At 47.7% G+C, this 14,554-nt stretch overlaps 1 protein-coding gene across 6 annotated transcripts in view; it reads right to left on the minus strand.

Moving 5' to 3' along the window:
- TOM1L2 (target of myb1 like 2 membrane trafficking protein) overlaps nucleotides 1–14,554 on the minus strand; it is a 56,760-nt gene that overhangs the window by 15,186 nt on the left and 27,020 nt on the right. For 3 of the 6 annotated variants that reach the window (XM_075565878.1, XM_075565876.1, XM_075565874.1), the window contains exons 5-10: nucleotides 10,850–10,984; nucleotides 8,402–8,563; nucleotides 7,503–7,619; nucleotides 5,277–5,410; nucleotides 3,960–4,005; nucleotides 936–1,056 (exon numbers count right to left, since the gene is read on the minus strand). In XM_075565878.1, the coding sequence (XP_075421993.1) occupies nucleotides 936–1,056; nucleotides 3,960–4,005; nucleotides 5,277–5,410; nucleotides 7,503–7,619; nucleotides 8,402–8,563; nucleotides 10,850–10,984 (715 nt within the window). Of the gene's footprint in view, nucleotides 1–935; nucleotides 1,057–3,959; nucleotides 4,006–5,276; nucleotides 5,411–7,502; nucleotides 7,620–8,401; nucleotides 8,571–10,847; nucleotides 10,985–14,554 lie in introns of all 6 variants that reach the window. The other 3 variants (XM_075565877.1, XM_075565875.1, XM_075565872.1) reach the window with 1 other exon arrangement.

Raw genomic sequence — 14,554 nt, forward strand, 5'->3', positions numbered from 1 at the left:
AAAGCAGAGCAGTGCAGAACAAAGCACAGCAGTGCAGAACAAAGCACAGCAGAGCAGAACAAAGCACAGCAGTGCAGAACAAAGCACAGCAGTGCAGAACAAAGCATAGCAGTGCAGAACAAAGCACAGCAGTGCAGAACAAAGCAGAGCAGAACAAGCAGAGCCGTGCAGAACAAAGCAAAGCAGAACAGAGCCGTGCAGAACAGAGCACAGTGGTACAGAACACAACAAAGCTCATCAGAGCAATGCAGAACAAAGCAAATCAGAACAATGCAGAGCAGTGTAGTGCACAGCAGAGCAATGCAGAGCAGTGTAGTGCACAGCAGAACAATGCAGAACAGTGTAGTGCACAGCAGAGCAATGCAGAGCAAAGCAAATCAGAACAATGCAGAGCAGTGTAGTGCACAGCAGAACAATGCAGAGCAGTGTAGTGCACAGCAGAACAATGCAGAGCAGTGTAGTGCACAGCAGAACAATGCAGAGCAGTGTAGTGCACAGCAGAACAATGCAGAGCAGTGTAGTGCACAGCAGAACAATGCAGAGCAGTGTAGTGCACAGCAGAGCAATGCAGAGCAGTGTAGTGCACAGCAGAGCAATGCAGAGCAGTGTAGTGCACAGCAGAGCAATGCAGAACAAAGCAAATCAGAACAATGCAGAGCAGTGTAGTGCACAGCAGAACAATGCAGAGCAGTGTAGTGCACAGCAGAACAATGCAGAGCAGTGTAGTGCACAGCAGAACAATGCAGAGCAGTGTAGTGCACAGCAGAACAATGCAGAGCAGTGTAGTGCACAGCAGAGCAATGCAGAGCAGTGTAGTGCACAGCAGAGCAATGCAGAGCAGTGTAGTGCACAGCAGAGCAATGCAGAGCAGTGTAGTGCACAGCAGAGCAATGCAGAACAAAGCAAATCAGAACAATGCATCTCCACCCAATTACCGAGCCTGCCCAGCTGAGATGTTAGTGCTGCGGGGGCGGTGCTGCCCACCATAGGGCTCACGACTGCAGGGGAACCCGGACCGAGGTCTATCAAGTTATCCTCAGTGACCTCATTCAGTACCTGTGACATCACAAACACAGACAGGCACAGATCAGGGGAGGGACAAGCACAGAGCATCTCAATATAGTCACATAGAGGACACAAGGTCCATGCTACCAGTTTCATGCATGTTCCGCTGCTAATAAATACCGCGATTAACCCTTTCTCCGCCAGAGGGGGCAGCAACAAATTGCAGAGCAATATAACGACACGACTCAATCAGTCTCTGCTTCAGCACCAGTGGCTCAATTTTTGACTGAGCACGATTGAGAGACCCGTGCTGAAGCAGGGATATCCTGAAAACCTGACCTGTTGAGGGGGGGGGGGGGGGGGGTCTTGAGTACTGAAGTTGAGAACCCCTGGGTTAAACAATGGCAGTGTCCTGTCCTTGTTATGCAAGTCACGTTCGTCTTGACCGATGTGTAAATGTAGTCTGTAGTCTGTCAAGTTAGTTACACGTCTAAATGTTGCCCCAGACAAGATGGGGATGTTCAGTTAACTCACATTGTGGCACTATGCATTGGTTTGTGACAAAATGTAAGACTTGTAAAACCTAATAAAAATTAAAAGTTGAAAAAATAAAAAGAGTGACAAACACAGACAGGAAGCAAAGCCAAAGAGATCCGCCCACTCAGGGACCACTTCCACATTCTGCTCCTCACCACTCAGGGAACACTTCCACATTCTGCTCCTCACCACTCAGGGAACACTTCCACATTCTGCTCCTCACCACTCAGGGAACACTTCCACATTCTGCTCCTCACCACTCAGGGACCACTTCCACATTCTGCTCCTCACCACTCAGGGACCACTTCCACATTCTGCTCCTCACCACTCAGGGACCACTTCCACATTCTGCTCCTCACCACTCAGGGACCACTTCCACATTCTGCTCCTCACCACTCAGGGACCACTTCCACATTCTGCTCCTCACCACTCAGGGACCACTTCCACATTCTGCTCCTCACCACTCAGGGACCACTTCCACATTCTGCTCCTCACCACTCAGGGAACACTTCCACATTCTGCTCCTCACCACTCAGGGACCACTTCCACATTCTGCTCCTCACCACTCAGGGACCACTTCCACATTCTGCTCCTCACCACTCAGGGACCACTTCCACATTCTGCTCCTCACCACTCAGGGAACACTTCCACATTCTGCTCCTCACCACTCAGGGAACACTTCCACATTCTGCTCCTCACCACTCAGGGACCACTTCCACATTCTGCTCCTCACCACTCAGGGACCACTTCCACATTCTGCTCCTCACCACTCAGGGACCACTTCCACATTCTGCTCCTCACCACTCAGGGAACACTTCCACATTCTGCTCCTCACCACTCAGGGAACACTTCCACATTCTGCTCCTCACCACTCAGGGACCACTTCCACATTCTGCTCCTCACCACTCAGGGACCACTTCCACATTCTGCTCCTCACCACTCAGGGAACACTTCCACATTCTGCTCCTCACCACTCAGGGAACACTTCCACATTCTGCTCCTCACCACTCAGGGAACACTTCCACATTCTGCTCCTCACCACTCAGGGAACACTTCCACATTCTGCTCCTCACCACTCAGGGACCACTTCCACATTCTGCTCCTCACCACTCAGGGAACACTTCCACATTCTGCTCCTCACCACTCAGGGACCACTTCCACATTCTGCTCCTCACCACTCAGGGACCACTTCCACATTCTGCTCCTCACCACTCAGGGACCACTTCCACATTCTGCTCCTCACCACTCAGGGACCACTTCCACATTCTGCTCCTCACCACTCAGGGAACACTTCCACATTCTGCTCCTCACCACTCAGGGACCACTTCCACATTCTGCTCCTCACCACTCAGGGACCACTTCCACATTCTGCTCCTCACCACTCAGGGAACACTTCCACATTCTGCTCCTCACCACTCAGGGAACACTTCCACATTCTGCTCCTCACCACTCAGGGACCACTTCCACATTCTGCTCCTCACCACTCAGGGAACACTTCCACATTCTGCTCCTCACCACTCAGGGAACACTTCCACATTCTGCTCCTCACCACTCAGGGACCACTTCCACATTCTGCTCCTCACCACTCAGGGACCACTTCCACATTCTGCTCCTCACCACTCAGGGACCACTTCCACATTCTGCTCCTCACCACTCAGGGAACACTTCCACATTCTGCTCCTCACCACTCAGGGACCACTTCCACATTCTGCTCCTCACCACTCAGGGAACACTTCCACATTCTGCTCCTCACCACTCAGGGACCACTTCCACATTCTGCTCCTCACCACTCAGGGACCACTTCCACATTCTGCTCCTCACCACTCAGGGACCACTTCCACATTCTGCTCCTCACCACTCAGGGACCACTTCCACATTCTGCTCCTCACCACTCAGGGAACACTTCCACATTCTGCTCCTCACCACTCAGGGACCACTTCCACATTCTGCTCCTCACCACTCAGGGAACACTTCCACATTCTGCTCCTCACCACTCAGGGACCACTTCCACATTCTGCTCCTCACCACTCAGGGACCACTTCCACATTCTGCTCCTCACCACTCAGGGAACACTTCCACATTCTGCTCCTCACCACTCAGGGACCACTTCCACATTCTGCTCCTCACCACTCAGGGAACACTTCCACATTCTGCTCCTCACCACTCAGGGACCACTTCCACATTCTGCTCCTCACCACTCAGGGACCACTTCCACATTCTGCTCCTCACCACTCAGATGGTAAAGACAGAGAGAGAGAGAGAGAGTCAGGGAACGTCAGTGGGTTCAACGTAAAGGGGAAAAACGGGGAGACACTTCCAAGCCAGAAGGACCCCCAACATCTTCTCCTGCCAGCACTTAGGGGATTAATGGAGCAACGCGTTATCCAAACTAACACATAAAAGAATAAAGCACTTACCCCATTACTGTTCTGGGCAGAGCGGCCTGATCTGTATCGCTCGAACCTGTCAGGTGTAGACGCAGCGTTAGCGGATATAAAGGATTACGCACATCCTGCCGGAGGAGGCCAGCATGACATAGCCGTGTGAGGGCATCTCGTCTATATATGGCTAATTAGTATGTTCCAGCCAGAGGCTCGAACAAGAGGGACACCTCGTCCTCCCAGCTGTGTGATGTGTGAGACTGCCAACCCATTGTAGATCTGCTGCTCATCTGATAGGTTCAGGGATGTCAGAGCACTAATATAATCACAATGTTCTCTTCTTTCAGAGTAAAGTGTAGTTGTACCGACCCAAGCAGCTCCCCCCCCTCTGTACCGACCCAAGCAGCTCCCCCCCCTCTGTACCGACCCAAGCAGCTCCCCCCCCCTCTGTACCGACCCAAGCAGCCCCCCCCCCCCTGTACCGACCCAAGCAGCTCCCCCCCCCTCTGTACCGACCCAAGCAGCTCCCCCCCCTCTGTACCGACCCAAGCAGCTCCCCCCCCCTCTGTACCGACCCAAGCAGCTCCCCCCCCCTCTGTACCGACCCAAGCAGCTCCCCCCCCCCTCTGTACCGACCCAAGCAGCTCCCCCCCCCTCTGTACCGACCCAAGCAGCTCCCCCCCCCTCTGTACCGATCCAAGCAGCTCCCCCCCCCCTCTGTACCGACCCAAGCAGCTCCCCCCCCTCTGTACCGATCCAAGCAGCTCCCCCCCCCTGTACCGACCCAAGCAGCCCCCCCCTCTGTACTGACCCAAGCAGCTCCCCCCCCCTCTGTACCGACCCAAGCGGCTCCCCCCCCTTCTGTACCGACCCAAGCAGCGCCCCCCCCTCTGTACCGACCCAAGCAGCTCCCCCCCCCTCTGTACCGACCCAAGCGGCTCCCCCCCTTCTGTACTGACCCAAGCGCCCCCCCCCCTCTGTACCGACCCAAGCAGCTCCCCCCCCCTCTGTACCGACCCAAGCGGCTCCCCTCCCTCTATACCACTACAAGACGGCTCCCCCTCTGTACCACCACAAGGCATCTCCCCCGCCCTCTGTACGGCCGCAAGGCGCCCCCCCCCTCTATACCGCCGCAAGGCGTCTCCCCCACCCCTCTATACCGCAGCAAGGCGTCTCCCCCCCCTCTACACCGCCGCAAAGGCGACTCCCCCCCCCCTCTACACCACCGCAACGGCGTCTCCCCCCCCCTCTACACCACCACAAAGGCGTCTCCCCCCTCTACACCACCGCAAAGGCGTCTCCCCCACCACATAAAGCCTCGGCAGTAAGGAGTGAGAATCCGGCGGTCCTCACCTCTCGTATCGGAGGAAGACGTTATTTAAATCATCGTTCACGTGAAGCAGCTCCTCTGTGACTTCCTCGTTGGACACACGGGAGATCAGTTCCACAATCCTCTGCTGCATTGCCCTGCAGGTCCTGTTCAGCTCCTGAGGAAGAAAATGCCTCTGTGTCAGTACCACGGAGCATGAGGGGTACACGACACCACCCCCCCACCCCCCAAACTTCAGTGGCCTAAAGCTTCAATACTGCCCTGGCATGTTTACCTTCCCAAGCAGCATCACTGACCATGCACCGGTAAAGGAGAGGTGTGTCAGACAACTCTTTATTCATTGGCTCACTGGAAAACATTCCCACTGCTCACCCAGAAAAAAACAGGACCAAAACATGAAATATTTGTCGAGCCAAAAGGCCCCCGGAGAGATCAGGCTCCGGGAATTGTGTAAATACAGCAAGTGTTGCAGGCTGCAGAGGGCGTGATGACGTCACACGTTACGCTTTCCAGCATGGACGCCTGCAGCTCCTAACAGACCTAGCAGACCTCATCGTGTCACGGCTTCAGTTCTCTGCAGCTGCTCACTCCACGAGGCATCTATTCAGATTGAAAGGATCGTGTATCCAGGGCCAGCACAGATAAGTTATCTAGGGTCCTCTTTCCCGTCCACTACTCCCCCCCTCTCCCCCTCCCCCCTGTGTGCTGTAGGGGTATGTTATTGAGGGTGAGATCTAACGGATTACACGATCCGGCTGCACTCTCTCCCCACAGGGCCAGTATATATTGGTGTGTAGGGTATCCCCTTTTCCCACCTTTCTGCCCCTGTGTGTAGCTACTTACCAGCAGGGTCAGTTCCTTGTGGGGTTTCATTCTATTGTCCATTTACCATATTGGACTATATATATTATATCATGTCTGCAGCGTTTTCAGTCATGTGTGTTATTATTGATCATTCCTTGCTACTGCTTTGTCATTCACCTTTATGGTATATTGATGCATGGTTGACAGTGAGCTTGGGCTTACACACATTCTAGTGCCTTTTGTGGGTGTATCGTATAGTGCTCCAGTGACGTCACACACCACAGTTAGCCCCTATTGCCTTATACCATAGGCATAGTGCTTTCTGTTATCTTTAGTGCTTATATTTATTGTTCCACTTTTTTGGACTATATTCTGGCAATTTGCTGGTTTGCACTTATTATATTCTGTTCACTTCAATCACCATATTTCTGGTACCAATCATTTTAATCAATATCAATAAAGCATATTTAAATACCATTTTCAGGTTTGGTCCAGATTTTTTCTGTTGTGTTGCTTATTTACCTGGGTGATCTCCCTCCTCAGATTTTGAGTGCATTTATAGGGCCTTATCTGTATGTACTGTGCCTTTACGTCATACAGTGTTCTTTGTATTTTGATTAGCCTCCCTGCCCTATTGCACCAGTCTGTATCAGTGATCTGAGTGGTCACACTAGGTCGAGCGGGTGCATCACTCTTTTGTCTCAGGCTGTAGCTTTAACACAAAAGTAGGCAACGTTTGCGTCGCGCCACCAAAACACAAACGAGGTAGACAGGGTAACGACAAAATTAGTTTATTTGACCATAAAAAAGGGGCCAACATGTTTTGCGCTAGAAGCGCTTTGTCAAGGTCCGTATTCATGTAACCCTCAGCTCAGGGTATTTAAGTGTAACACTAACCCGGAAGTGAACTGGGTGCGCGCTGTCAGAGCAGGCTCAACCAATCAGATACCGGTTCCCACGCCCACCGAAACAGCAACAATTAGCGTAACACATTTACAAACATTTAATAGACAAACAGGTTGCAGAATAGCTTCAGAATCACAGTACTATAAAAAGTGGTTACATGTGTGCATACTATTCTGTCCTCCTTGTAATAATCTGTCAATGAAGAATAAAAAATAAGTAAAAACAATTCATGAAATGTGAGGATTATTGCCTCCAGCACATGGCATAATTATGTAAAAAATAAACATGTAATTATGTTTGCAAATCCTTGTACCTTCACATCCTAATGGTGTTTGAAATGCCACAGACTTTGTATACAGACACTCTTTGCTTTTGAGTCTGATTTAGGCATTATAAGGTGTATGATGGCTAAAGTGACTCATTCAATCATAAAATATAATAATCCTCACATTTCGTGAATTGTTTAACACAAAACCTCATCTCGGAAGAAGGGGTCTCCGTTGGTGAATGAGGGGGGGGAAACTTCACCACAGGTTTACCTGTAAGAGCTCGAGGTCGGACGCATCTTCTTGTCCGGGCGTCATTTCCGTCAGCATCTCAGACATCACTTTAGTGTTCCCGCGTACTATATCCAGCTCGCTTCTCAGCCGGACGATCTGCGGGAATGAGCAGCGAGTTGTTAACCAGGCTAAGCTGTATATGTGTATGTGCGGTGTGACAGGGAAGAGCGGGGTGACGCAGTGTCACTGACTGTCATTCTTCCACTGCCACAAAGTATCACCAACGCTGGCCTGCAGGTCTCTGTGTATTAATCCTACACGGGATAATAATTTTATTTATCTAGCCCTTTCCTCCCAATGGGACTCAAAGCTTCGCAGTTACACAAACGGAAGAAGAAAACATTTAAGGTTATAAGAGAGACCAAACACAAGGAAAGATACAATCCAGGATGGGACCTTACGGTAGCTATTAAATGCTGGATAGGTTGTGGTTCATTAATTAAATGCCTGGGTAAGCAGGTAGGTCCCGAGTCTCTTTTTATAGATTCCCAGAGAGGGGGGGGTCTCTCAAACTGTACAGGGCAGACTGTTCCAAAGAGTGGGAGCAGCGCGGCTAAGAGCTCGGGCGCCAAAGGAAGTCACAGGGATTCTGGGAACTGTTAGGAGCCCTCCCCCTGCGGATGGAAGTGAGAGAATGGGAGTGTAGGGAAGTAGAATGCTTGTAATGGAAGTAGAAGCTCTGTCTGATAGCTGGGGACCCTGGTCATGTAGGGCTTTGAATGTCAACCAGCCAATCTTACAGCAGATTCCCCATCTTGCAGGCAGCCAGTGCAGAGAACGGGTGTCATGTGGCAAGAACGGGTCTAGAACAAAATAGCACAGCCTCTGTAAACATGCAGAAACCTTCTATATATCTGCTCCAGGAAAATGCACCGTACCTGATCGGAGCTGGCGGTGATGGGCCCGCTCACGCTGGGTGGGGGCCCAGCTGGAGCTGTGTATGGTGTCGGGGTGGAGGAGCTGGAGAAGGAGGTGGTGCTCACACTCTGCTGGGTCTGAGGTGTGTGCATGTTCATCGCTGGATCCACCTCGGGGACACCCTGCGACACCAAAACACACAAAAACCATAACGGCAACATACATCTCCCGAGCCAAGACTGAAACGCAGGCGCAATGAGGGAACAGAGGGGGCGCTATAATCCTGGAAGAGGTAACGAAAAGGTCCGTGCTCACCACTGGGAACCCCCATTATTACACAGGAGTTTAGTCATTAAAAAGGAGCGGCCCCCCCTACTCTTTAACAGGGGACCCCAGAGCTAATTGCCACTGTTCACGGCTCCCGGGACCCCCTCCCCTCCCGGGACCCCCTCCCCTCCCGGCTTCCAGAGATACGGACCAGTAAAGTTACCGACTTTAAAACTTAAATCCCCCTCCAGGTGGAACACAAATCACGGTTGTGGCTTCCTATTGGACGGCGATTTAAATACCCTTTAAAAACCAGGAAGTAATACCGGTAACTTCACCAGTAAGCATCTCGGGAACTGGGGTCCCCTGCAGCTGAGAATAGTGCGGCCCAGTTCTGGAGGACCCTCCAATTCCAATCCTGGGAGTGGGGATAAGGAAAAACAAATGCTCTTCAATCCCTCTATTGCTAAAACATGAGTGCAAGGTATGCAGACCCCACTACCAGCAGAGGTTATATTCGGGCATAAAAGTCTCATTCTGAACGGGACAAACGCAACTCCGACACAAAAAGGTGGAGAGGCAAGGAACTTGTTCAGGAAGCCCTATGTATTAAATCCAGCAACGGGGACACCTCCTTGGTTAAATGAAATACCAAATCAGTACAGGCATACCCCGGTTTCAGGACACTCACTTTAACTACACTCGCGAGTAAGGACATATTTTCAATAGCCCCATACCCCTGTGTCCGTACGCTCGCTTCACGAGTACGGACACTTATTCTGCCCTACAGACCGCCGTAGTAGTGACGCGCTGATTCCCCTCGCCCAATAGGCAAACGGCAGCTCGCGCATGCGCCTGTCAGCATGTCCGGAACAGCAATACCGGCTCCCTACCTGTACCGAAGCATCGATAAGTGGGGAAAAGGTAGTGCTTCACTTTAAGTACATTTTCGCTTTACATACATGCTCTGGACACATTGCGTACGTTAATGCGGGGTATGCCTGAACAAACTTTTACATATACATAAGCGCTATGTACATTAATGGCGCTATATAAATAAAGACATACAATACAATATACAAAATCAGGGTTATTGCAGATGTAACTACCCCTTCCTCATTGTTTCTATTTAGCTGCAATGAATAACAGCTCATCAACAATATACTAAAAATCCCATTTTAATTAGTCTTCCCTTTTATGTCCAGGTACAGCTAAGGCAGGAGAGGCCAACTCCAGTCCTCAAGGGCCACCAACAGGTCAGGTTTCTAGGATATCCCTGCTTCAGCACAGGTGGCTAAATCAGTGGCTCAGTCGTAGACTGCACCACCTGTGCTGAAGCAGGGATATCCTGAAAACCTGACCTGTTTGTGGCCCTTGAGGACTGGAGTTGCCAACCCCTGATATACACCTTAGTTTTAATAATGCAGAAGATGCAGAGAATCGGCCTTTGTTTCTAGACGTTAGAGCGTGAATTATTAATGCAAATACAGAAAGCTGATCTCCTTCCAGGCCCGGAACACGGCGCTTTGCGCCGCCAGGGAAGGTGGTGACATTTCCATGTAATATTGGTGCAGAAATTATGGTAAAAGTGCTGGTTATTGAATGGTCATGCCCCCTACCACAGACAGTACACCGAGGCGCCATTTGTGTAATAATGTTTCTGTAGTGCCCCTTACAATCCCTACGCGTTTTACGCATACTATACATCATGCGCATTCAGGTGGCTGGGCCGAATCCCACCAGATTTATGGTGCTCTGAATGAAAGAAGGCATAAAGGAAAACGGTTTGTATGTTGTAACCTGTAAGGACAGGGAGACAAAGTTACCCGACCACAACCCTGCACAGTACACAGAAGATGTATTCAGTGCCAGGACCTTAACACTTCTTTACCCAAAAGGCAGAGATTCTCAATGCCAGTCCTCAAGACCCGCCAACAGGTCAGGATTTCAGGATATCCCTGCTTCAGCACAGGTGGCGCAGTCTTTGACCACCTGTGCTGAAGCAGTGATATCCTGAAAACTCGCACTGTTGAAGGGCCTTGAGGACTGGAAGTTGAGAACCCCTGTCCTAGGGGTCAGCAGTACACACAAAAGCAATAGGCACAAGCCTAGGGCATTACTGGGGAACCAGTTATTCATCATACAGGGAGCAGTGTTCTTTTAGTCAGCGTTTTACCTGGTAGTTTTGTTCTGCAACTTACCCTCTGAGGTGTGTGTATTGGAGACAGAGCGTCGAGATCTGCCATTGGAAACTCAATTCCTTTCCTCTTCAGCTCTTCATAAATATGCACAACTCCGGTCAGGTCAGGGCTGCTGCGAAACGCGTCGGCCCAAGCCTGTGCGAGAGGAGGCAGGAACACAGCCTATTCACTGCGTGTGCTACCATCCATGTCATTCTAACACGTCTAATACATGTGATACATCCATGCTATTCTAACATCTAATACATGTGATACATCCATATCATTCTCACACATCTGTATCTAATACACCCACATCATTCTCACACATCTGCATCTAATACACCCATATCTTTCTCACACATCTGCATCCAATACACCCATATCATTCTCACACATCTGTATCTAATACACCCACATCATTCTCACACATCTGCATCTAATACACCCATATCTTTCTCACACATCTGCATCCAATACACCCATATCATTCTCACACATCTGTATCTAATACACCCATATCATTCTCACACATCTGTATCTAATACACCCACATCATTCTCACACATCTGCATCTAATACACCCATATCTTTCTCACACATCTGCATCCAATACACCCATATCATTCTCACACATCTGTATCTAATACACCCATATCATTCTCACACATCTGTATCTAATACACCCACATCATTCTCACACATCTGCATCTAATACACCCATATCATTCTCACACATCTGTATCTAATACACCCATATCATTCTCACACATCTGTATCTAATACACCCACATCATTCTCACACATCTGTATCTAATACACCCATATCATTCTCACACATCTGTATCTAATACACCCATATCATTCTCACACATCTGCATATAATACAACCATATCATTCTCACACATCTGCATCTAATACACCCATATCATTCTCACACATCTGTATCTAATACACCCATATCATTCTCACACATCTGTATCTAATACACCCATATCATTCTCACACATCTGCATCTAATACACCCATATCATTCTCACACATCTGTATCTAATACACCCATATCATTCTCACACATCTGTATCTAATACACCCATAAAATTCTCACACATCTGCATCTAATACACCCCTATCACTCTCACACATCTGTATCTAATACACCCATATCATTCTCACACATCTGCATCTAATACACCCCTATCACTCTCACACATCTGTATCTAATACACCCATATCATTCTCACACATCTGTATCTAATACACCCATATCATTCTCACACATCTGCATCTAATACACCCCTATCATTCTCACACATCTGCATCTAATACACCTATATCATTCTCACACATCTGCATATAATACACCCCTATCATTCTCACACATCTGTATCTAATACACCCATATCATTCTCACACATCTGCATCTAATACACCCATATCATTCTCACACATCTGTATCTAATACACCCATATCATTCTCACACATCTGCATCTAATACACCCCTATCATTCTCACACATCTGTATCTAATACATCCCTATCATTCTCACACATCTGCATCTAATACACCCATATCATTCTCACACATCTGTATCTAATACATCCCTATCATTCGCACACATCTGTATCTAATACACCCATATCATTCTCACACATCTGCATCTAATACACCCATATCATTCTCACACATCTGCATCTAATACACCCATATCATTCTCACACATCTGTATCTAATACACCCCTATCATTCTCACACATCTGTATCTAATACACCCCTATCATTCGCACACATCTGTATCTAATACACCCATATCATTCTCACACATCTGCATCTAATACACCCATATCATTCTCACACATCTGTATCTAATACATCCCTATCATTCGCACACATCTGTATCTAATACACCCATATCATTCTCACACATCTGCATCTAATACATCCCTATCATTCGCACACATCTGTATCTAATACATCCCCATCATTCTCACACATCTGCATCTAATACACCCATATCATTCTCACACATCTGCATCTAATACATCCACATCATTCTCACACATCTGCATCTAATACACCCATATCATTCTCACACATCTGCATCTAATACACCCCTATCATTCTCACACATCTGTATCTAATACACCCATATCATTCTCACACATCTGTATCTAATACACCCATATCATTCTCACACATCTGCATCTAATACACCCATATCATTCTCACACATCTGTATCTAATACACCCATATCATTCTCACACATCTGTATCTAATACACCCATAAAATTCTCACACATCTGCATCTAATACACCCCTATCACTCTCACACATCTGTATCTAATACACCCATATCATTCTCACACATCTGCATCTAATACACCCCTATCACTCTCACACATCTGTATCTAATACACCCATATCATTCTCACACATCTGTATCTAATACACCCATATCATTCTCACACATCTGCATCTAATACACCCATATCATTCTCACACATCTGTATCTAATACACCCATATCATTCTCACACATCTGCATCTAATACACCCCTATCATTCTCACACATCTGTATCTAATACATCCCTATCATTCTCACACATCTGCATCTAATACACCCATATCATTCTCACACATCTGTATCTAATACATCCCTATCATTCGCACACATCTGTATCTAATACACCCATATCATTCTCACACATCTGCATCTAATACACCCATATCATTCTCACACATCTGTATCTAATACACCCCTATCATTCTCACACATCTGTATCTAATACACCCCTATCATTCTCACACATCTGCATCTAATACACCCATATCATTCTCACACATCTGTATCTAATACATCCCTATCATTCGCACACATCTGTATCTAATACACCCATATCATTCTCACACATCTGCATCTAATACATCCCTATCATTCGCACACATCTGTATCTAATACATCCCCATCATTCTCACACATCTGCATCTAATACATCCACATCATTCTCACACATCTGCATCTAATACACCCATATCATTCTCACACATCTGTATCTAATACACCCATATCATTCTCACACATCTACATCTAATACACCCCTATCATTCTCACACATCTGTATCTAATACACCCATATCATTCTCACACATCTGCATCTAATACATCCCTATCATTCGCACACATCTGTATCTAATACACCCATATCATTCTCACACATCTGCATCTAATACACCCATATCATTCTCACACATCTGTATCTAATACACCCATATCATTCTCACACATCTGCATCTAATACATCCCTATCATTCTCACACATCTGCATCTAATACACCCATATCATTCTCACACATCTGTATCTAATACATCCCTATCATTCGCACACATCTGTATCTAATACACCCATATCATTCTCACACATCTGCATCTAATACACCCATATCATTCTCACACATCTGTATCTAATACACCCCTATCATTCTCACACATCTGTATCTAATACACCCCTATCATTCTCACACATCTGCATCTAATACACCCATATCATTCTCACACATCTGTATCTAATACACCTCTATCATTCGCACACATCTGTATCTAATACACCCCTATCATTCTCACACATCTGTATCTAATACATCCCTATCATTCTCACACATCTGCATCTAATACACCCATATCATTCTCACACATCTGTATCTAATACACCTCTATCATTCGCA

Source organism: Ascaphus truei, chromosome 11, assembly GCF_040206685.1.
Source record: "Ascaphus truei isolate aAscTru1 chromosome 11, aAscTru1.hap1, whole genome shotgun sequence".
NCBI classification, from domain to species: domain Eukaryota; kingdom Metazoa; phylum Chordata; class Amphibia; order Anura; family Ascaphidae; genus Ascaphus; species Ascaphus truei.